At 53.5% G+C, this 21,773-nt stretch overlaps 1 protein-coding gene across 2 annotated transcripts in view; it reads right to left on the bottom strand.

The window, feature by feature from the left end:
• Positions 1–21,773, bottom strand: part of CLIP2 (CAP-Gly domain containing linker protein 2) — an 83,184-nt gene that overhangs the window by 16,161 nt on the left and 45,250 nt on the right. Inside the window, exons 4-10 of one of the 2 annotated variants that reach the window (XM_066274586.1) lie at positions 15,778–15,902; positions 13,348–13,561; positions 12,523–12,720; positions 11,528–11,631; positions 9,670–9,730; positions 3,304–3,408; positions 700–1,635 (exon numbers count right to left, since the gene is read on the bottom strand). In XM_066274586.1, coding sequence (XP_066130683.1) covers positions 700–1,635; positions 3,304–3,408; positions 9,670–9,730; positions 11,528–11,631; positions 12,523–12,720; positions 13,348–13,561; positions 15,778–15,902 — 1,743 coding nt within the window. The remainder of the gene's footprint in view (positions 1–699; positions 1,636–3,303; positions 3,409–9,669; positions 9,731–11,527; positions 11,632–12,522; positions 12,721–13,347; positions 13,562–15,777; positions 15,903–21,773) is intronic. The other variant, XM_066274588.1, reaches the window with a different exon arrangement.

Raw genomic sequence — 21,773 nt, 5'->3', positions numbered from 1 at the left:
GTTGGCTCATTATGAAATGACCTCACAGGAATGAAGGTGAAGTGGGGTGGCAGAGGGCCTGGTGCGAGGTGTGGGGCCTGGAGCCACTCCAAGGCCCTTCCCAGCCCCACCGGAGTGAACACAGCCCCTGTCTGAGCTGCCTGAGTGTGCTCAGCTGGGACGTCTAGATTTGGAGCAAAGCTGATACCGGTGGCAGTGGCCTCTCCAGGGCCGCCCACCTGCAGCCTTCCAGACCCCGCTCTGGGGAAACTGCTCCATTTCACTAGGACTAGCGCCAAGAGGGCCGCCCTCAGACCCCCCAGGTCAGCACTCACGTTGGAGCTGGGAGCCCTCGGGCTTGTCCTCCATGTCTACGCCAGCCCCGCCGCACAGGAGCACCGCAGGGACTTGGGGACTGGAAGGAAGCCTGCTCTTTGCTCTGAGGTACATCTCTCTACAGCCCTGGTCTGTGGGGGACCCAGGCAGGTCAGCTAAGACCACCTTGGGCCCCCACAATCACCCGGACCAGCTGCCCTTCTGACAGAGGGACAAGAGGCTCCTCCTCTGAGCCCAGCGGCCCCAGACCTGGGGGCCAGGAGAACATTCCCTTGGGCTGGAAAAAAGAGGTCAGTTAACAACCGGGCCCTCCCCAGCCGGGCCCTCAAGCCCGGGCTCTGTTGCCCCTGGGCCCCGCACAGCCCAGCAAGGGCGGCTGCCTACGTTGGTGTGCTGGGACGAGCACAGGGACTGGACAGCCTGGAGTCTGTTCTCAGTGACCAACAGCTTCTCCCGCAGCCTCTCGGCCTCCTGCTTGCTCTGGGCCTCCGACCGCTGCAGCAGCTCGTAGTCCAGCATCTTCTTCTCCGCCAGGGAGATCTGCTCCTTGAGGAACTCGATGGCCTGCGCCTGGCCCCGGTACTCCGCGTCCAGCTTCTCCAGCTCGTGCACCCGCAGCTCGGCGTCGCGGCACTGGTCCTGGGCCTCCTGCAGCTCCAGCCGGTGCTGGCTGGCCTGCACCTCCAGCTGGGCCCGCCAGTACTGCTGCAGCCCGGCCAGCTCCTCCTGGGCCTCCTGTAGCTTCTGCCGTAGGCCCTCCTTCTCCTTCACGTGCATGGCGGTCTCGATGTCGTGCTTGGCGCGCAGGTTGCCCAGCTCCAGCTGGTGCTCCATCTTGATGCCTTCCATCACCGCCTTCAGCTCCCCAATCTCCTTCTGCTGGGCGCCCGGGCCCGAGTTCAGGGTGGCCTTAAGGTCCTCCAGGGACTTCTGGTGGTCCGAGGCCAGCGAGTCCAGCTTGGACTTCCAGTTGTCCATGAGCCCCATGTTCTCACTGGTGGCCTGCTGGACCTTGGCCTTGAGGTCCACCACCTCCTGTGCATACTTCTCGTTGGCGGCCCGGAGCTTCTCCACCTCCGCCTGGTAGGCCCGCAGGGCCTTCTCGTACTTGTCCCGCAGCACGCCGCTCTCCCTCTGGTGCTCCTTGCTGGCCGACAGCAGCCGCTCCCGCAGCCGCAGCGTCTCGGCGGCCTCGGGCTGGTCGGCCGGTGGCGGGCCCGAGTGCAGCAGGCACTGCTGCAGCTCCTCGATCTCGCCGCGCCGCAGGTTCAGCTCCTCCTCCAGCTGCAGCACCCGCGACTTCTCAGCCACGGTGGTCAGCTACCCGGGAGAGAGGGAGACGCGGTCAGCAGGCCCGGTGGAGAGTGAGGGCGACACAACAGGGGCCCGGGGGTGGAGTGCCTGACCACTCGAGGGCCCCAGCTCCAGCGGGGGGAGGTCATGAAAAGGGCAGGGCATCCATCCCTATGTGCATGCTGGCTTTGTCAGTGGCCTTGCCCCCCACAGCTCCCAGAAAGACCCACCGGGCTTGTACCCCAGTGATTCAGGGAGTCAACTGTCTCTGCTGCACTAGGCTTGGGACAAATGAGTGGTTAACAGAAACCACCTATTTGAAGTCATGGCTTTTCTTTCACTTCATGTTATTTTTAAAGGGCAGATATGACAGAGGGCATTTTGCATTATCTTGCTTTTGAAAATCCCCAGCCGGCATGGGTTGGTTCTGCCAGGCTGTCTGGAGGGGGTGGCCAGAAAGTGTCATTTGGTTGAATGCCTATAGCAGAACAGAATTAATGATCCCTGACCTGCCTTCTAATGGAAAACTCTGAGATCAGAGGGCCCACCCTCCAAAAACCCACACCTTGATCATGTCAGTGGGCACAGATTTGGAAACAACATATGTAACAGTTCTAAATCTTGGATAAGTTTAAAAAATTGTTTGTTTCTGGAGCCGATCTTTTAGTTCAATAAACCCGTTTTTGGTTTTTCAATCAGGTTGTGCCCTGCACTAAGATGCCTGGGTGTGGAGGGCTCTGGCCTGTCAACGTGACCGGGTCAGTTTCTGCAAGTAGCCTCTATGCCCTCATGTGTGTGCTGCACGAGCAGATGGTCACTGGGCAACAGTGTGTGTAAAGGGATCTCTGTGTCTCCAGATGCCCACTGCAGGCACACACTCCCCTGTGTGCCGAGGCCAACATGCAGAACCTGACCACTGCTCACCCACACTCCCATGCTGTTTACATCCCAGTCATGGCTTGCTTTGTCACCAAGAGAACCATAGCTGGGCTGTCCCCCGGACTAGGCCTGCCAGCCACTTGGAAGTGTGTGTCTGCACAGGGGGCGAGACGGGCCTCCACTTGGAACCAGGCGCTAGGACTTGGGGGAAACTCACCCTCCAAGCAGAGCTTTCCCTAACCTGGCAACCGCCCCTTGACCCATCATATCACAATTGCCATACCCTGGGCTGACACAGAAACCCATGTCCTGGGGACACCCCCCTCTCCCCTAGCCCCAGGTCCTTCTAGCTGGCCCCCCCTGCCACCATGTTTAAGACCCTCCAGGCTAAAGAAACCTGGGTCCACAGCCCCCCCAGCCTGCAGCCTTCCCCAGCTGGGAGAAGGGAGGCATGGGTATGTTGTCTCCGTGCCTGCCCAAAGAAGGCAGAACCTCCCCAAGAGACCACTGATTTCTGAACATGACAAAGCCTTGCCATGGTCATACATGGGGAGGGAGGATGGCGGAGGGTCTCACAGGACATTCCCTGCCAACGGGACCAGCTGGGGAGCAAAGTCACAGACAGCCAAGCCCAATACACATCAATGGCCGTGGAGAGTAAGCATGTTCCTGACCCACCACTTCCCTCCTAGAAAGGGCGCAAAAGGAAAAAACAATGAGGACAGCAGCCAAAGACAGAGAAAATAATAAAACAGAGGAGCCCCGGGGTGTCCACGGGCCAGGGTGCTGGCAGGCCAGAGGCGGTGGGCGCGTTACCCTGTTGTCGGCTAATTCTCGGAGCAGCCGCTCGGCCTGCGCCTTCTCCAGTAGCAGGCTCTGCTCCAGCTCCCCAATGCGTGCGTGCTCCAGCTGCGTCTGGGTCTGGTCCACCCGCATGGGTTGGGGAGGTAGGAACAGGGCAGAGGGCACAGGGAAAGGAAGCGGAGGAAGAGAGAAAGAGAGAGAGAGGCAGCGTCATCTACCATGAACAAGACAGGAAAACAGGTCAAGGAGAGGCGGTGGATCAGGGGAAGAGAGAAGGTCTGGGGAGGTGGGCCTGCCTCCTGCCCCGCAGTGTCCTGGCTGGGTTTCTTTAAGGGCAGAGGACAGGCTGCAACACCATGCCCAAGCTGGTTGGCAATGGGTACCAAGGTCCCTTTTGTCACCTCCAGGTGGTTCTTCCCTTTGCAGCTCTGGACAGGAACCCAGCCTGCTCCCACTCTCTCTCGTGTTATACACAGGTTCCTACATACAGGAGGCTGCCATGAGGGTAAGTAAATGACCCCAGGATTCATGTGCCTCAGGCCTGTGCTGATGATGGACGAACCAAATGAATGGAAGGTTTTCAAAAATATACCCACACCACCATGATTTTCCCAGCCTGGCCTCCCACCACCCAGCCCCAAGCCCGGTCTTGGCAGTGCCTTGGGCCCTGCAGAGGATGCCTGGGCTCTTGAAAGCACAAGGCCATGTTTGCCCCAGCTTCACAACCCTCATTTCACACACTAACACAGCCCGAGGTTTTCCGGGCACCTGGACTGGCATTTGGGTTTCCCGTCATAAATCTGCGAGCACCCAGAGCAGTATGGAGACCAGGTTCGTGGTAGGGAACAGAAAGAGGGTCCTCCTTATTTTCCTGCTTGTCCCGTCGTCATGCAGGACGAGCAAGGTTAGAGCAGTCTGTGCAGCAATTCTGAAGAGGCAGGCTTAGCAACACCGGACGTATTCGTAAAAACAGGAATACACGCCGAGATGCTAGCAAGGCTGACGGTGGCGATGTAAACCGCGAGCACCCGTCCCAGAAGTACTCTTGTAATTCATCAAGTTACAGAGTTGCTCATGTCCTTTGGCCTGTGACCTTATTACTGTGAATTTTCCTAAAAGAACAACTAAAAAACGTTCCTTCTTTCTCTCTCAAGAGGGCAGCATGCTGCAGTGCTAGCAAGCAGCCATGCTCAGTCTCTTCCAGAAAATTACAGGCTGAGGACAGTGCCTCAATCCCAGCCTCACAGGCCACGCCCCATCCTCTTCTCCCTGACAGCGGACATAGCGGCTCGCCCGGGACCCACGCTACAGGGATCGTGGTCATCAATGCTCTTCTGGTAGCCACCACGGACAAGAAAAAGCTCCAGCTTCACAATTTCAAGGGCAATTTCATTTGGTGACCCCCAACAGGACTCCTCTCCATCACTTTCAGAACTCTAGCCTCCTGGCCCAGAGGCTGGGTGGGGTCTTCATTAGGGCACAGGGGAGCTCAGTGGAGTTGCTTTTGGCGCTCGCTTAATTAAGATAAATTCAACTTAGAGCTTGTGGGTGGGGGGGCAGCATTAGAGGCTAGATTTTAGGTGGGGTGGACAATCTGGCCTTTCATTCTGCTTCAGGGCCTAAGGAGTGGGGGCCATCACACTCCTATCTCAGTTACTGTCGGTCCCCTGGAGTTAATGTTCTAAAAACCACCATCAAGGCAGCCTGCCCATCTTGCAGGAGAAGAAGTGTCAGGCTCAGAATCACACTGCTGCTTCGGGCAGCACCAGGTCCAGACTCAGACGGCTGGGTCCCAGAACTGGAGCCTTGCCCTGAAGCAGCTTGCCTCCAGAGGACAGGCAAGGTTTCCAGCAGCAACCCAGAGCAGAGAAGGAGGCTCCCGAAGTGGGGGACTGGGGAGTCCCCAATTTCTCTGCCCCAATTCCAATCCTGGAAGCTCGGTCCAGACCTGCCAGAGCCCTTGACCGGTAGCTCTTTTCCTTCTTACACAGACCGTGTTACCCCACTCCAAAGCACACAGCTACATCCTGCACGTTCTAATTATCGCCATGGGCACATGTCACTCCTCTTGAAATCCCTTTGGGCCTTATACCAAATCCTCTCAACAAATAGCTGATTCTGAGTTATAAAAGTGGCTCTTTCTGTTACACTGGGTATTCCCATGCAAGTGAAAAATAACACCGAGGGGTTATTTAATTAACAGGACAATAACCTGAAACCTGGTGGCAGAGAGTGGACATGTTTCCATGATGCAACATGGCAAAGTCTACTTGAGAACCACAAAACATACCCCAGACTGTGACCCAGGACCCAACTCCTGGGGAAGCACCTGACCATACGCCTGTCTTGCTCTGGCACTGGGGACATAAACATAAGCAAGACTGGCAGGGTCCCCCCCGCCAGGGGCTTACATTCTAGGGAAGGATACAAATCATAAATGATTAGTGAAGACAATGTCAAGTTGTGACTCACATTAGGAACAGAGCACCAGGTGGAGGAATGGAGGTAAAATGAGGAGGATGTGAAGACCTCGCCAAGAAATAACAATTCAAGGTGAGACTTGAAGGAGAAATGAGGACCAGCAGGCCCCGGCAGTGCGTGGAGGCAAAGTGAGTGTTTCAGGCGGAGAAACCAGCAAGTGCAGAAGCTCAGAGGCAGACAGAGCTTGGGGTGTCCCAGAAGCAGAGAGGAGCCCCACGTGCCTGGGGCAAAGGTGTGTGGCACGGCTGGGTCCCCAGGGTCTTTCCTGGGCCGTTCTACAGAGGCTGGCTTTTATCTTGGGTGGTGGCACGAGATGTGTGAGCAGAAAGGGGACAGGATCTGATTTACGTTTTTTAAATATTTGGTCATACGATGTCTGTGGCTTGCTTCAAAATAACATGGGAGGGCTGTGGGTGGGGGGCTGGGCTGAACCGAGCGAGTGGCCAAGAGTGGAAAGTCACTGAAGCCGAGTGATGTGTAAACGGGTGCTCATGACATCATCCGCTACTTACTTGGAGGTTAAAAATTTCCCAGTGTTAAAAATTAAAAAAGATATTTTTAAAAAGTCTGTCTGGCTTCAATGTAGAGAATGGACAGCTGAGAAAGAAGAGCAGAACCCAGCAGCCAGGTGGAGGCTGAGCAGCTGCCCACAGCAAGGCCAGAAGGGTTCCTGATGGGGGGATGAGGGAAAGAGAAGGTTCCAGGGGGATTTTAGCTGTGGGGCCTGAGCAACTGTGTGGATTGTGGGCCAACTGTGAGAGGGGAAAGGTAAGGGCGTGGTGTTAGGGGGAGACAGGAACAAATGGAGAGATCTGTTTGGGACAAGTTACGTGTGGGCTCCTGTACTGGGGTGAATGGCATTCCCCCCAATTTCATACCCACCTGGACCCTCAGAGTGTGACCTTGTTTGGAATAGGGTCTTTGTACATATAATTAGTTATGATGTCATACTGGATTAAGGTGGGCCTGAAACCCAATGACTGGTGTCCTTATAAGAAGGTCATATGAAGAGACACGGGAACACACAGGGAAGAAGGCCGTGTGGTGATGGAGACAGTGATGCAGCACACGCTGAGGGCATCAGGGGTTTCCAGCAATCCCACCAAAGCTGGGCAAGAGACACGGACCATTCTCCCTCAGGGCCTCCAAAGGGAAAGACCCTGCCCACACCTTGATCTCATACTTCTGGCCTCCAGAATTGCCAAAGAATAAATCTGTGTTAAGGGTTCAGGGGAAGACCAGGGGAATCGGGGGCTTATTAAAGGCATTTACTAGCACAGACTGGATGCTCTTAGGGAGAGTGTAGACCGAGAGGCAAATGGGCCCACACTGAGCCCTCAGACTGCCAGCACCAGAGGTCAGGAAGGAGGCAGAGAGGCCGAAATGGGCTCCTTGTGGGTTGAGGGAGTGAAGTCAGGAGGAGGACAAGCAAAGAGATGGGGTGATATAGCTGGAGGAGGGCCAGGTATTCTGAGTTTTATTTTTGACTTTTAAGATAAGAGAGTTGAATGGAACTTTCAGTCAATTTGCCTCTGGTTACCATAAATATGGTTACAATAAAAACAGCAGCAATGAGCCTGACCAGACGGTGGCGCAGTGGATAGAGCATTGGACTGGGATGCCAAGGACCCAGGTTCGAGACTCCGAGGTCGCCAGCTTGAGTGCGGGCTCATCTGGTTTGAGCAAAAGCCCACCAGCTTGGACCCAAGGTCGCTGGCTCCAGCAAGGGGTTACTCGGTCTGCTGAAGGCCCGCAGTCAAGGTACATATGAGAAAGCAATCAATGAACAACTAAGGTGTTGCAATGCGCAACGAGAAACTAATGATTGATGCTTCTCATCTGTCTGTCCCTGTCTATCCCTCTCTCTGACTCTCTGTCTCTGAAAAACAAAAAACAAACAAACAAAAAAAAACCCTTTAAAAAACAGCAGCGAGAGTCTGTTTTCCTTGGACTGAACTAGCTGTCAGTCACTGTCTGCTCCACCTCCTGCTTCTCCCAACCAGGACCAATTGGATCTGGAGTGGACAGCTGACCTAAAGTCAGCCAGCTTATTGGTTAGCCTGGGACCAATCAGATTCTCTTGAGAGGATAGCTAGTAGATGGTGGGTGCTGGAGCCTGAGCAGAGGCCAGGAGCTGGTGGGCGGCAGAGAGAGGGAGCAGATGTGCCAAGGGACACAGTGGAGACACAGTGAGAGATGGACAGACACGAAGCCTGACCACAAGTCATGAGAAGAAGGAGACCCCTGTGCAGGAAAGAGCGAGCTTGGATCCTAATGCTGTTTCTTGTTCCAGTTCCCTGAACTGCCCGTGAGATTTCCCTGCAGCCTTTCCCCACTGTTGACTGGAGTTCGCAGGAGGGGTCTCTGTTCCTTGTACCTATGGGCACTTTTCCCAGAAGCCCACCCCAAGCCCTGCAGGAGGCAGCCATTCAGCAGGAAAGCCAGCCAAATAACCATGTGACCTGCCCCCCTGGCAAAGAGGGAAAAGGGAAAGGTCCATGAGACCACCCTGACGCTGGGCTGGGCTCCTTCAACAGGCTGTGCCCTGACATCCATCCTGTAAGCTCGAGAAGCAAAACCTGTTCCCCCAGGAGAAGCTGACAGTGACCCTAGCCAGCTCAGACATGTCTCTCCTCCAGCTGGGGTCATCTAAGGGACAGGACAACCATCTGCATGGATTTGCTGTGCACTAGAAGTTATAGGGGTTTTAATATGGCTCTTTTACAAAATCAGAAATTACAATTTCTAATTTGAGCTCACGACGATCTAGTGCAGTGATTCCCAAAGTGTGGGATTTCAAAGCATCACTTGGGAACTTGTTAGAAATACAAATCTCAAGTTCCACCAAGACCTGCTGAATGGCCACTCTGAGGCTGGCCAGCCTTCCATGTCTGAACAAGTCACCTAGGTGATAAATTCTCAAGTTTGAGAATCACTGACCTAATTTAACCGAGGCTTGGGAAGGGAAGAGGCTGTCCAAGGCCAGTAAGGGCCAGGTCAGCATGTGAGGGGACTGAACTTACTGTCTCCCCTCCCATCTGACAGGTCCAGGAGTCCTTGTCCCTCATCACCTCCCAGAGAACAGGGAGGGCCACAGCAGGAAGGTGGTCCTACGTACCCAGCTGTGGCCTTTTGAGCCCTGCAGTGTCTGCATGGTTTGGTGAGGAGGGCTGGAGCGGGAAGCTTTACTAATTGGTGTGAGCACCCCCATCCCTCAGCTCAGAAAGGGTGGCTTGGACTGAATGAAGGGTGAAAGGTCCACCTGTGCCCAGACCACTTGTCCAGGCATTATAACCAAGGAGGCGCTATAATTGGCCTTCCTTACAGGCTGAACTCAGGAGTAAGGAGTCCTGATCCCTGGTCCAAGTGGCTGCTGACTTGCTTTATTACTGGGTGAATCCATTTGCCTTTCTGAGCCTGTTTTCCCATCTATAAATTCTATGATTCAACACCAAGCTAGTTTTAGCCAAAAATTTACTGGAAATCCAAAATGAACCAAGGGCCCAAGGGTCTCTTTAGAGCTATTATTATCCAACAAAGCAGGGACTGGGGAGTCGAGCCAGTATGTCCTCAAGCCCAGCCCTGTGGACATACAGGCCCTTAGGCCATCCCACCCAGTGGCCAACACAGGAACCCGGTCCCTCAGGCTCTAGGAGCTGAGCTAGTCCCACCTATGACACCTGAGTCTCTCATGACCAATTCCCTCCCCACTTTCCCAGGGTATGACCTTTGAACCTTCTTCATTTCTCCCTCAAAATCCCCACAGCCCCCACTCAGGGGGCCCAGAATTGCTGCCTGGCCATCACAGCCATTGCCCTACAAGGGCTGGGCCTGGGGTGTCAAGCAAGCCAGGGGCGGGGCATCAGGCAAGCCAGGGGCGGGGCCTTTGATCATTACCTCCAGGTCTCCCTTGGTGATGGACTCCTCCTCCACTCGGAACTGCAGGTCCTCCACCTTCCTGCGGGGGAAGAGGGGGCTGAGCAGCTTTGCTCAGATAGGTGGGCTTCCCCAAGTCAGCAATGTCAGAGAGGTGAGGCCACAGATGGCCCAGAGTCCGCGCTCAGACCACGCAGAAGGCGCTGTCCCAGTGGAGCAGACACCTGCCTGGAACCACATGGCTGATGGGTCAGAGCCTCCTGCAAACCTCCAGCCCTCCCAACTTCATAACCTGTGCTCTAAAATGGGAGTGTTTAATGCAACATCCTTCCTCCCCGGGGTGGTTGTGGGGATAAATGACGAGATGATTGTAAATGGAAGCCAAGTGATGCTAGTGACCACAGTGTTCCAACCCTGCAGGGAACAGACCCTGCCACGTGGAGCAGTCAGGGGTGGGCAAGGGAAGCGGGTAGGCTGCTCTCCCTGCTGACCAAGCACTCATCCACAGGCCTCCAAGCCAGGGGCCAGAGTCCCAATTTCCACCGCTCCCTGATGTGGAGGGGCCATTTACCCACCCGCATGCCGAGACACCACAGGGGAGACACAGGCACATTACAGCTCAGAAAGCTGTTCCGCTGGGGCTTCCTGACAGCTCCCAGCATACAGACGAGGAAAACTGAGGCACAGAAAGAACAAGTGACCTGCCCAAGGTCACCCAGCAAGCATAGGGCAATGCTGGGACTTGTACCCATGCCCTTCCTGAACACAATTTCACAACGCTTAAAGACCTGTTTGTGTTTGTCAGCATCAGGTGCGTTGCTATGGGAACAAGTTGCGTGGGCCCTGACAAGCATCTCAGGCAGATATAAATAAGCTCTTCCCTCTCCAGTCAGATGCAACATGTGGAGCACATGCCTGGCTGCAAGGCCCACAACAGACCCACAGTGGGGGGGGGGGGGGCTGGGGCTGGGGCTGCCTACGGCATGGGGGAGGGGAGGAAGCCACAGAAAGCTGTGTCAGCCAGGACAAAAAGAGAGGCTCCTGGGTCAAGGGAAACCCTGTACCCTGTCAGCTCTGTGTCCCACCAGGCGACTCAGGACCAAACCAGACCAGAGTACCCACAGAGGGAACCACCTCTCCACTAGCCACTGTGCCAAGGCAGAAAGAACCAGCAGCACAACTAACAGGCTGCCGGCCTCAGACAAGTCCCTTCCCTGTTCTAAGCCCCAGTTTCTCCTCTGTGACATGAATTAATACCTGCCTCCTAGGCTAACGGTAAGACTCAACCAGCGTAGGCAAAGCACCCAGCACGGGGGCTGACACCCAGGCGCAGGTGTTCCAAGTGTCCTTCTGCTGCTGCTGCTGCTGCTCTAAGCCTCACTTTCTTCATGTGAAACGAGAGTGGGGCTTCTGGACAGGATCTGTGAGCTCCGTGGACAGAATCTGGCTCAGAGACATGCTCCATGGGCCTGAGTAAGGGGTGGGGACATTGGGTCTTCTTCACGGTGCATGTCTTCCCAGGGGCATGGGGCATTCTCCTCGTGATAGGCTGCCCCAGCTGTGCAGGCAGAAACAGTGAACCCCATACAGCTGGGAGGAAACGTGGTGTCCCCATGTGCTCGGCGCCATGCCGGTGGTTTACTGGAATTATCTTATAAGTCCTCCCAACAGCTTGTAGAGATGGGGCTCATCACCTCACTTTACAGATAAGATGACTGAGGCCCACAGAGCTCAGTACGAGTCCAGGTGACAGAGCCTGTACGTGGAGAAGGCAGGGTTTGGACCTGTGCCTGCTGGTCTGGGCCTGTGCTCGCCCATGTTATCCTTAAGGAGGCTCAGAGGAAACATCCTCCCGGGACCGGGGCAGGGGAGTGCGTACCTCCTCTCCTCCTCCAGCTGGTTGGACAGGTCCACCTTCTCCTTCCGCACACTCTCCACCAGCAGCCGGGCCCGCTGCAGCTTCTCCTCTGCTTCTGCAACATACTGGGACCCAAGCCAGGGCCAGAACAGGGTCAGCCTCCTTCTCCGAACCAGGCGCCAGGTAGAGGAGGGGTGGGAGGGAGCCAGGGTGGTACAAGGAGTCAGGCCTGGAACCTGTCACCCCTACTCCCCTGCCAGCCCTAGGTGGGCACGGACCATAGGCCTGACATGAAGAGGTGGGCCCAGCTGAGTGTGCCTCACCCAGAGGGAACCTCAAGTCCACCTGCCCCATACCTACTAGCACCCCAATATCTGCCACCTCCCCTAACCCCCAAGGGCCTAAAGTACATTGTCTTGTGAAGGTCTCTGTCATGGCACACATGTGAGACTGGCCTTATTAATTTCAGCACCCAAGGGTAGAGGTGAGCTGGCCCCAAATGGGGACAAAGGCCCAGGAGGGGGACTCTCATGCAGGTGACAAACATCAAGGAAAAGTCAACATGTGACAGCAGATGACTCAAGGGTACAGGAGAGGGCTGATTTCCCTGAAACCCAACCCATGAATCTGCTCGAAAGCACAGTCTGAAATGTGGACAGCTGTATACAAAAAAAAAAAAGTGTACATGAGTATTATTTAGAAAAAGTGAGACATTGGAAATAACTTCAACAATAGCAGGGGACCAGTCACATCAGCAAGGTCACAGCTGTTCAAATGGAGAAGAATTTTCCATGACCTGGAAAATGCTCAGAGTAAGGAAGGAGGAAAAAGCAAGAGACAGTTTATATTCAGGTTCTTATAAGTATGTGTATCTACCCACTGGAAGGACATTTGTCAGGCGAGGAGTATTCTCTGCATAACCAAGTTCTCCACTCTGAGCATGAGTGACCTACAAGCCTGGCCTGAGGGAGCTGTTGGTGCCCTCTGAGTGCCCAATGCCCCGCCTGGCCACCCACCTGCTCATGCTGCGCCTTCAGCAGGGCGATCTCCTTCTCCACCTCGCAGATGTGGCTCGTGGCCTTGGCCACCTCAGCCCGCTCCAGGTCCCGTTCAGCCAGCAACTGCTCAATGTGCTGCTGCTTCTCCTTCAGCGCCTCTTGCAAGGCAGTTGTGCCTGAGATCTTGCGGGCGTAGCGTGAAGAGGTCTCCGTGAGCTGCAGGAAGGCAGGGGTGCGAGCAGGACTCAGGGGTCAGCAGCACCGTCCAGATAACCCACAGCTCCCCAGCAGGTGGGCGGCCCGAGTGCCTGGACGTCAAAGGTCCTGCTCCTCTCCCTGCTAGTGCCTCTGCCTACTTATGCAGGGGGAAGCTTATTATTCCAGATTCGGTCTACTCCCCCCTCCCGGGAGAGTCACAGCTGGGGCTCTGCCTCACCTGGGCCACCTTCCGCAGGGCCTGGAGGAACCTCCCATCCTCGACTGAGCTTGGATAGAAGGCTCTGCCCAGAATAGCCGTGTCTTTCCCCTCGCCCAGGGAGGCTGTGGCAACCCTTTTGAACCCCTGCCCTGCACCTGCATGACCTGCCCTGCAGTGAGTGGTATGACATTCCTTAACTCCCAGGGAAGGGCTTAGGCTACTGATAAAACAGTAATATAAAAATAACAATAATGTAAATGGATCAATTTCCCTTGTTAAAAGATACACACGCATCTTTGTTCAAAATCTCCAAACGGAGGATGCCTGGAGCTAGTGCAAGTCAAGGGCAGATTGGGACACCTGAATCCCTTTGTCCTCAAACCCCAGACCCACACCAGGGAACCCCTCCTCAGCCCCACCCTCACCAGGCCACTGCGGCTGGGCCGGCCCCCCACAGAGGAAGCCACAGAGCTGACAGAGCTGATGGAGGAACTGCTGGGACTGTGGGTCAGCGCCGAGACCCCCATGGCCATCCGCTTGGTCTTCTTGGCCTTGGCTGGGCTGGTGGACGGGAAGCCGATGCGGATCACCTTGTGGATGGGCGCGAAGAGCCCAAACTTGGGTGGGCACTGAAAGTACCTGGGGAAACAAGAGAGACCCGCGCTGTTGTCATGGCTGCGTAGCCGAGTCTTGCCTGCCTCCCCCACCTCTTTAGAGCCCAGCAAAGAGGCTCATCCTTGGGGCCCAATCACCCTTATCCCAAGACCCAATAGATGGGACTCCCAGAAAGGGAACAGAGGTAGGTAGGGCCTGAGATTCTCTGCAGCTGTGAAAAGCTGTTAGGCATATTTATTGAGGGTGGGGGGTTGGGGAATAACAATTACTGAGCATAAGCTCTGTCCTAGTCCCTTTTCACGACTGCTTATTTCAAGCCCCTAACCGCTCTATTGTTACCTACATTTCACAGATGAGGAGACTTAGGCTCAGAGAGGGTAAGTAACTTGCCCACAGTCACACAAATGGTCAAGTGGCAAAGCTGGGACTGGACCCCCTAGTCTGCTGGCCTCTAAAGCTGACTGTGCTTGGCTCCCACACACCATTCCAGAGGCCAACGGCCACATCTGTAGCCCCACTCTCATGACTGCCCTTGGACCACCTCAGACACAGGAACCCCACCAGCTCTCTGCATGGAGCTCTCTACACAGAGAAGCAAAAGCCTGAGAGAGACACCGTGTAGGGGTGATGGGGGCTGCTGCCCAGCCTGCCCCTGCATTCAGAAAGCAAGAGTAAGTTGGCCCTGGCCCGATGGCTCAGTAGTAGAGCATCGACTGGGCGTATGGACGTCTCAGGTTCGATTCCCGGTCAAGGCACACAGGAGAAGTGACCATCTGCTTCTCCACCTTTCTCTATCTCTCTTCCCCTCCTGCAGCCATGGCTTGATCAGAGCAAGTTGGCCCCAGGCACTGAGGATGGCTCCATGGCCTCACCTCAAACACTAAAATAGTTTGGTTGCTGAGCAACAGAACAATGGCCCCAGATGGGCAGAGCCCCCTGGTAGGGGGCTCCCCAGGTGGATCCCAGTCGGGTTGTATGCGGGAGTTTGTTACTCTGCCTCCCTGCTTCTCACTTAAGAAAAAACAAACAAACAAAAAGAGTAAGTTGAGAGAAACATCTGTCTTGAAGACAGGAAGGCAGTGTTGCTATAGAAACTCTGAGTGGTCTTCTCTTGAAATCTCTCTTGTCAAGGATTCTACATAGGATCAGTTTCTGACTCACCTTGAAATGGCCACCCCATTCCTCCTCTGTCCACATTAAGATATTTGCTTGGACTGTCCCCTCAACCTAGCATAACTTCCTTCTCAGAGTGGTCACAGCTTCATCTGGGCCACACGATCTGACCCAGAGACAACCAACGCAGGAACCCAGCCCACCTCGCCTGAGCCGCACATCCCTGACACTTCTCACCCCTCGTGTCACCACACCCAGTACACAACCAGCCCAGACACAGCCTCAGACCCTCCTGACCCCACATTCCTGGCAGTCAACTCCCTTTATTTTTTTATTTTTTTGCATTTTTCTGAAGCTGGAAACAGGGAGAGACAGTCAGACAGACTCCCGCATGCGCCCAACCGGGATCCACTCGGCACGCCCACCATGGGGCGCCGCTCTGCCCACCAGGGGGCGATGCTCTGCCCCTCCTAGGCGTCGCCATGTTGCGACCAGAGCCACTCTAGCGCCTGGGGCAGAGGCCAAGGAGCCATCCCCAGCGCCCAGGCCATCTTTGCTCCAATGGAGCCTTGGCTGCGGGAGGGGAAGAGAGAGACAGAGAGGAAGGAGGGGGGGATGGAGAAGCAAATGGGCGCTTCTCCTGTGTGCCCTGGCCGGGAATCGAACCCGGGTCCTCCGCACGCTAGGCCGACGCTCTACCTCTGAGCCAACCGGCCAGGGCCTAGTCAACTCCCTTTAATCAGAGATGATGTGGAACGTGAAACCAGTTGTGACCCTACCGCCCTTGGCTGTAGAGCACAGCTCACTCTCTGATTTCCTGTGTCACCCACAGAAATCCCCGTAAGGCAGGCAGCACCACCTCTCCTAGCGTTTGCCCCTGACTCTGTGTGACCTTGAGCAACGACCTCTTTGGCGTCCGTTCTCCCATCTGTACAATGGGAGTGACATTCCCACGCCAGCCCCATGCGCTGCTGTGACAGAAGGATGGAGGCAGCATCTATATACTGTGGGGTCTGGCACAGCCGCCCACACTCAGCTGGCTCTCTCCGATGCCCCGTGCCTGCCCCCAGCGCCCACCGCAGGCGGGGACAAGCCCCTGCCGCACTCCCAGGGAAAGCCCACCATACCTGGTGCCCGCCACCGCCCCGTCGTTCTTGCCCAGGGGCTCGTCCAGCTCCACGCCACACCACTCGCCCTTGGCGAAGTCCGTCTCCCCCACGTACCGCACCACGCCAGTCTTCGTCCCGCCGACCTGTGGGCACACGGAGAGACTCAGGTCTAGAGGATGCAGTGGGCACAGGCAGAGATAGTGCAAGGACTCAGGTGCCAGGCTCGTCCCATCCCTCCCTCCCAGTTTGCAGGAGAGAGGGGAGCCTGGGTGAGGAGGGGGAGAGGCCTAAGGACAGCTGGGGGGGGGGGATACAGGTGTAACCAGTATTCCCAGGGCTGTCCCATGCAGGAGCTTTGGCGACAGCCAGACCTGCATTCACTCTGCCGTATGAGCTGGGCAAGTGGCCAACCCTCTCTGAGCTTCAGCATCTTCATCCGTAGAAAGGGCATTTGTAGGGATTAAGTGCTGTTGTGCACTATCTGACCCATTCTGGGGTCTCACTCAATTTTATCCTTAGAAATGGTTTAAATGTGGTTGCCAGGGGCTGGCGGGAAGAGGGAAATGAAGAGTTATAGTTTAATGGGAACAGAGTTTCAGTTTTACACAATGAGAAAGATCTGGAGATCTGTTGCCCGGCAGTGTGAATGTACTTAACACGACTGATTGTACAATAAAAGTTAAGGTAAATTTTATGTTATATAGTACATATTTTAGCAGTTAAAAAAAACTCACATAACAGGCTAATAAGTGTGAATATCACTGTAAAAATAGTTAAATATTTTAAAAATCAAAGTTATTTATACATAGTCAACTACTTCCAAAGCCTTATTAAGCCTTAGATATTTCTCCACCTCTCCCCATTAGCCAAAAGTTAAAACTCTTTCAGCTGGATTTTGTTGGTATTTTATTTTCATTATTCCTAAATAACATGCTTATATTGCTACTTCTTGCCTTTTTTTTTTTTTCCCAAATATTTTTTCTGAAGCTGGAAACGGGGAGAGACAGTCAGACAGACTCCCACATGCGCCCGACTGGGATCCACCCGGCACGCCCACCAGGGGCGATGCTCTGCCCACCAGGGGGCGATGCTCTGCCCCTTCGGGGCATCACTCTGCGGCAACCAGAGCCACTCTAGCGCCTGGGGCAGAGGCCAAGGAGCCATCCCCAGTGCCCGGGCTATCTTTGCTCCAATGGAGCCTTGGCTGCAGGAGGGGAAGAGAGAGACAGAGAGGAAGGGGGGGGTGGAGAAGCAAATGGGCTCTTCTCCTATGTGCCCTGGCCGGGAATCGAACCCAGGTCCCCCGCACGCCAGGCCGACGCTCTACCGCTGAGCCAACCGGCCAGGGCACTTCTTGCCTTTTCAATTTGGGGTGCCATTTATCGACTTCCCACCAAGGAAGGGGAGGAGCTAGTCCCCCCCCCCCCACTCCACACTTACCTCCGGGCTTGCCGCCCGTCCCCACGTGGTGATGTCTTGATTATGATCCGATCTGGGTTTACAGTGCTAGGACTAAGTACACACTACTCACAGGGAGACTGCAGTGACCTTTCCTTCCTGCACAATTTTTACCCTACAGATAATTACTGTCTTTTACGATTGTTTGTTTGCCTAGTTTTTATGGACTTAACACTACTTCAACCCCAGACTCCTTCAATAACCGAACTCTCCCGCCAAGATGTTCAGAGGCTCTGGGAAATCCATCGAGCTCTTTCTGAGGAACACCTTCCTGTAGCCATGAGACCCGCTGCAGGCGGACTGGTTCCCGGCCCCTCAGCTGCGAGGCCGCCAAACTGGGGGTCTCTCACCACCATCACTCTAAGAAGCCTTTTCACCTCTCTCCTGGGTTGGATCCCGTTTCCTGCTTTCTGTGTCTCCCATTTTTCCTGGTTTACTCACTTATTTTGATAGTGCACATCCTCCCATAGCTTTCTAAGAAAAAGTACATAAGGAAATAAAATTTTGAGCCTTTGCAGATCTGAAAATATTTGTTCTATACTCCTTTTTTTTTTTAATTGAGGTAAAATTCACCATTTTATAGAGTACAGTTCAGTGGTTTTCAGTACATTCACAACCATCATGCCTACTTCATTCCAGAATACTTTTATCACCCCCCAAAAGAAACTGCATACCCAAGAGCAGTGACTGCTCGCCTCTCCCCAGCTCCTGTCTTCACTAATCCACTTTCTCTCTTTATAGATTTGCTTATCCGGGATGTTTCCTACAAGTAGAATCATACAATCGGTGGCTGCTGTGTCTGACTCCTTTCATTTAGCACCTACCTTTATCAGTATCATAACTTCATTCATGTTTATGGCCAAGTAATACCCTATTAAATGGATTATACCACCTTCTGTTTATCCATTCATCCACCGAGGGACATCTGGGCTGTTTCCGCTGCGGTTATTATGAATAACGCTGCTATGAACATTCATGTGCAAGTTGTTGCGTGAGCACCTGCTTTCAATTCTCCTGCTGCCCTCACTCATGAGCGACAGTTTGACCGGGTCTGTGCCTTCAGAATTTTGGAGGCTCCCTCAGTGTGTCTAAGCAACTAGTGTTGCTGTTGAGAAGTTCAAAGCCATTCTGAGTCCTGACCCTTTACACGAGCCGTGTTCCCACCCTGGAAACCTGCAGGGCTCTGTCGCAGGGCTGTGCAGCGGCACGAGGTGCGTTGGTGTGGGCCTCTTCCCCTCCCTTTCCCTGGGCTCCCACGGTCCTTTCAACTAAAACTCTTGTCAGTCCTGAGGGTTTTCTTGGGATGCTTGACTTCCCTCCTTCTTTCCCTGCTTTCTGCAACCACTGTCACTGGAAGTTGGATCTAGTGGATAGGTTCTCAGATGGTTTGATTCTTCTCTCCTGTTCTGCACATTTTTCACTCTACTCACTAGGCGATTTCCTTAAATTTATCTTCTGATACTTCTGAGGAGATTCTTATATCTGCAATCATATTTTTCACTTCCCAGAGCTCTTTTGCTCATTGAATATTCATATTCATATTGCTATATTCAGTGGCATTCCGTTAGAATGCAATGGCTGTATTGTTTCTCTTGCTTTGCACGGGACCGTCTGTTTTCCCCAGAGAAGCTTCTCGTGCTCTCTGCATGGAGGGCAGAGGCTTAGCCTTGAGCGTCCCAGGTGCCAAGGGAGGGAGAGGCTGGTGGGGGAAGGGGCTCAGCCTTCAGGACAGAAAGTCATTTAATCCTCCTTCTCCAGGCCAACCGGCCTGGGATTCCACCATCTAAAGACTCTCTCTGACCCTCTCTCAGGAGATGAAGTGTCCATCACTGGCCAGAGGGGAGGAGGGAGAGATGGGGATGGGGAGGCTAATGATTTTTTCACTGATTCTCCTTTTTGGTCCCAACATCAGCCCCATGTCCAGATGCTGACCTGCGGCTGCCTCCTGAGTCGCTGGGGTTTTTGAAGGAAACACGGGTTCCATTCTGCTGCCTGTGGACCCGGCAGCGCTGGCTTTTTTGTTATTGCTGCCAGCCCCTCTCCTGTTCTCTCTGTCCACGAGCATTCAATACCTTTTTTTAAAAAATGCTTTCACTGTCGCCTGACCAGGTGGTGGCGCAGTGGATAGAGCGTCAGACTAGGATGCAGAGGACCCAGGTTCGAGACCCCGAGGTCACCAGCTTGAGCACGGGCTCATCTGGTTTGAGTAAAAGCCCACCAGCTTGAACCCAACGTCGCTGGCTCCAGCAAGGGGTTACTCGGTCTGCTGAAGGCCCGCAGTCAAGGCACATATGAGAAAGCAATCAATGAACAACTAAGGTGTTGCAACGCGCAATGAAAAACTAATGATTGATGCTTCTCATCTCTCTCCGTTCCTGTCTGTCTGTCCCTATCTATCCCTCTATCTGACTCTCTCTCTGTCTCTGTAAAAAAAAAAATGCTTTCACTGTCTTTCTAGTGCAAGTTCAGGAGAAAGTGAGAAGAAATTTGTGTTTATCTACTATGTTTATTGGAACCTAAGTACGACTTGCTAAATGTTACTTTCTCTGCCACCCCTAAGGATGCCTCAGGTGTGACTAAAGGCAACCAGCTCCCTAATTAAAACTCACTCTACTCCCACCACTTCTTAGGGACAGACCTTATGCCAGGCAGTGAAGACACGGATTTGAAACCTCACAGCTCTGTAAGGGGGGCAGAGCACCCTGTTTCTGAATGAAGTCACTGAGGTTCAGAGCAGTCAGCGAGTAGACGAGCCCCCTGGCAGAACCAGGCTGCCTCCTCCACCCCAGCTGGGCTCAAGTGCCAGGCCCTGCCCCTCGGGTGGGAGTGTCTGTCTAGAGCACTGACAGCCCTCCACCAGCCCCAGGGAGGGGCTGCAACCTCGGTCCTCTGCGGCCTCGGGCGCCGAAGCCTTCTCAGTCCCTCCCTGTCCGCAGCAGGATGAAACCAGGCAGGCATCCTCTCAGAGATGGGAGCAAAGCAGAGAAAGTGGGCAGTCGTGCCCAGGGCAGCACACCCTCGGGAAAGTTCACCTTCCCGAAGCCAGTGATGCCACAGTGACTACCTCACTGGGACACCACCCCACGTGCGCCAGGCCTGTCCTCCAGAGTGACGAGACCTGCTTGTTCTCTGTATTTATTATTTTTATTATATTTACATTTTAACTTAAAAGTACTTTATTTTTTAGAGCAGGTTTAGGTTTACAGAAAATTTAAACAGAAATACAGTTCTCATATATCCCCTCATATCCCTCCCCTGTAGACTCACTCCCCTTTATTTATTTATTTACTTACTTACTTATTTTTGCGAGAGAGACAGAGTGGGACAGAGAGGGACAGACAGACAGGAAGAGAGAGAGAGATGAGAAGCATTAATTCTTCATTGTGGCACCTTAGTTGTTCATTGATTGCTTTCTCATATGTGCCTTGACTGGGGGGTACAGCAGACCAAGTGACTCCTTGCTCTAGCCAGCGACCTTAGGCTCAAGCCAGTAACCTTTGGGCTCAAGCCAATGACCATGGGGTCATGTCTATGATCCCACACTCAAGAAAGAGACCCCATGCTCAAGCTGGATGAGCTTGTACTCAAGCCAGCAACCTCAGTGTTTCGAACCTGGGTCTTCTGTGTCCCAGACTGATGCTCTACCCACTGCGCCACCGCCTGGTCAGGCAAGACTCCCCCCTTATTACCACCTTGCATTAGTGTGGTGCGTGGCTACAATGATGAGCTAATATGGATATGTTATTATTAACTAAAGCCCATAGTTTATTTATGTTACAGTTCACACTGGGTTTTGACAAATGTACCCACCACTATAGAATCATACAGGATCGTTTTATTGCTATAAACATCCTGGGCTCTGCCTACTCTCACCTCTCTCTCCCCTCCTACCACTTCATCTTTTTACTGTCCAAACTTTTACCTTTTCCAGAATGTCATATAGTTGGAATCACACAGTCTATAGCCTTTTTTTTTAAACATTTTTTTATTTTTTATTATTTTTATTCATGTTAGAAAGGAGAGAGAGAGGGAGAGAGAGAGAGGAGAGAGAGAGAGAGAAGGGGGGAGGAGCAGGAAGCATCAACTCTCATACGTGCCTTGACCAGGCAAGCCCAGGGTTTCGAACCGGCGACCTCAGCATTTCCAGGTCGACGCTTTATCCACTGTGCCACCACAGGTCCAGTCTATAGCCTTTTAAGATTGGCTTCTGTCACTCAGTCATATGCATTTACGGTTCCTCCAATCATTTCGTGGCTTGACAGTGCACTTCTTTTTAGCACTGAATAACATTCCATTGTCTGGATGTACCAAGGTTTATTTACCCATTTACCTACTGAAGGATGTCTTGGTTACTTCCTAGTTTTAGCAATTATGGCTACAGCTATAATTTATGAAACTGTTACAAATATTAGCATGCAGGTTTTAGTGTAAGATATGTTTTACTTTATTTATTTATTTATTTATTTATTTATTTATTTATTTAAGTGAGAGGCGGGGAGGCAGAGAGACAGACTCCTGCATGTGCCCTGACCAAGATCCACCTGGCAAGCCCTCTA

Source organism: Saccopteryx bilineata, chromosome 4, assembly GCF_036850765.1.
Source record: "Saccopteryx bilineata isolate mSacBil1 chromosome 4, mSacBil1_pri_phased_curated, whole genome shotgun sequence".
NCBI classification, from domain to species: Eukaryota; Metazoa; Chordata; class Mammalia; order Chiroptera; family Emballonuridae; genus Saccopteryx; species Saccopteryx bilineata.
Note: the sequence above shows the minus strand (reverse complement) of the source record. Positions and strands in the feature narration are given on the sequence as shown.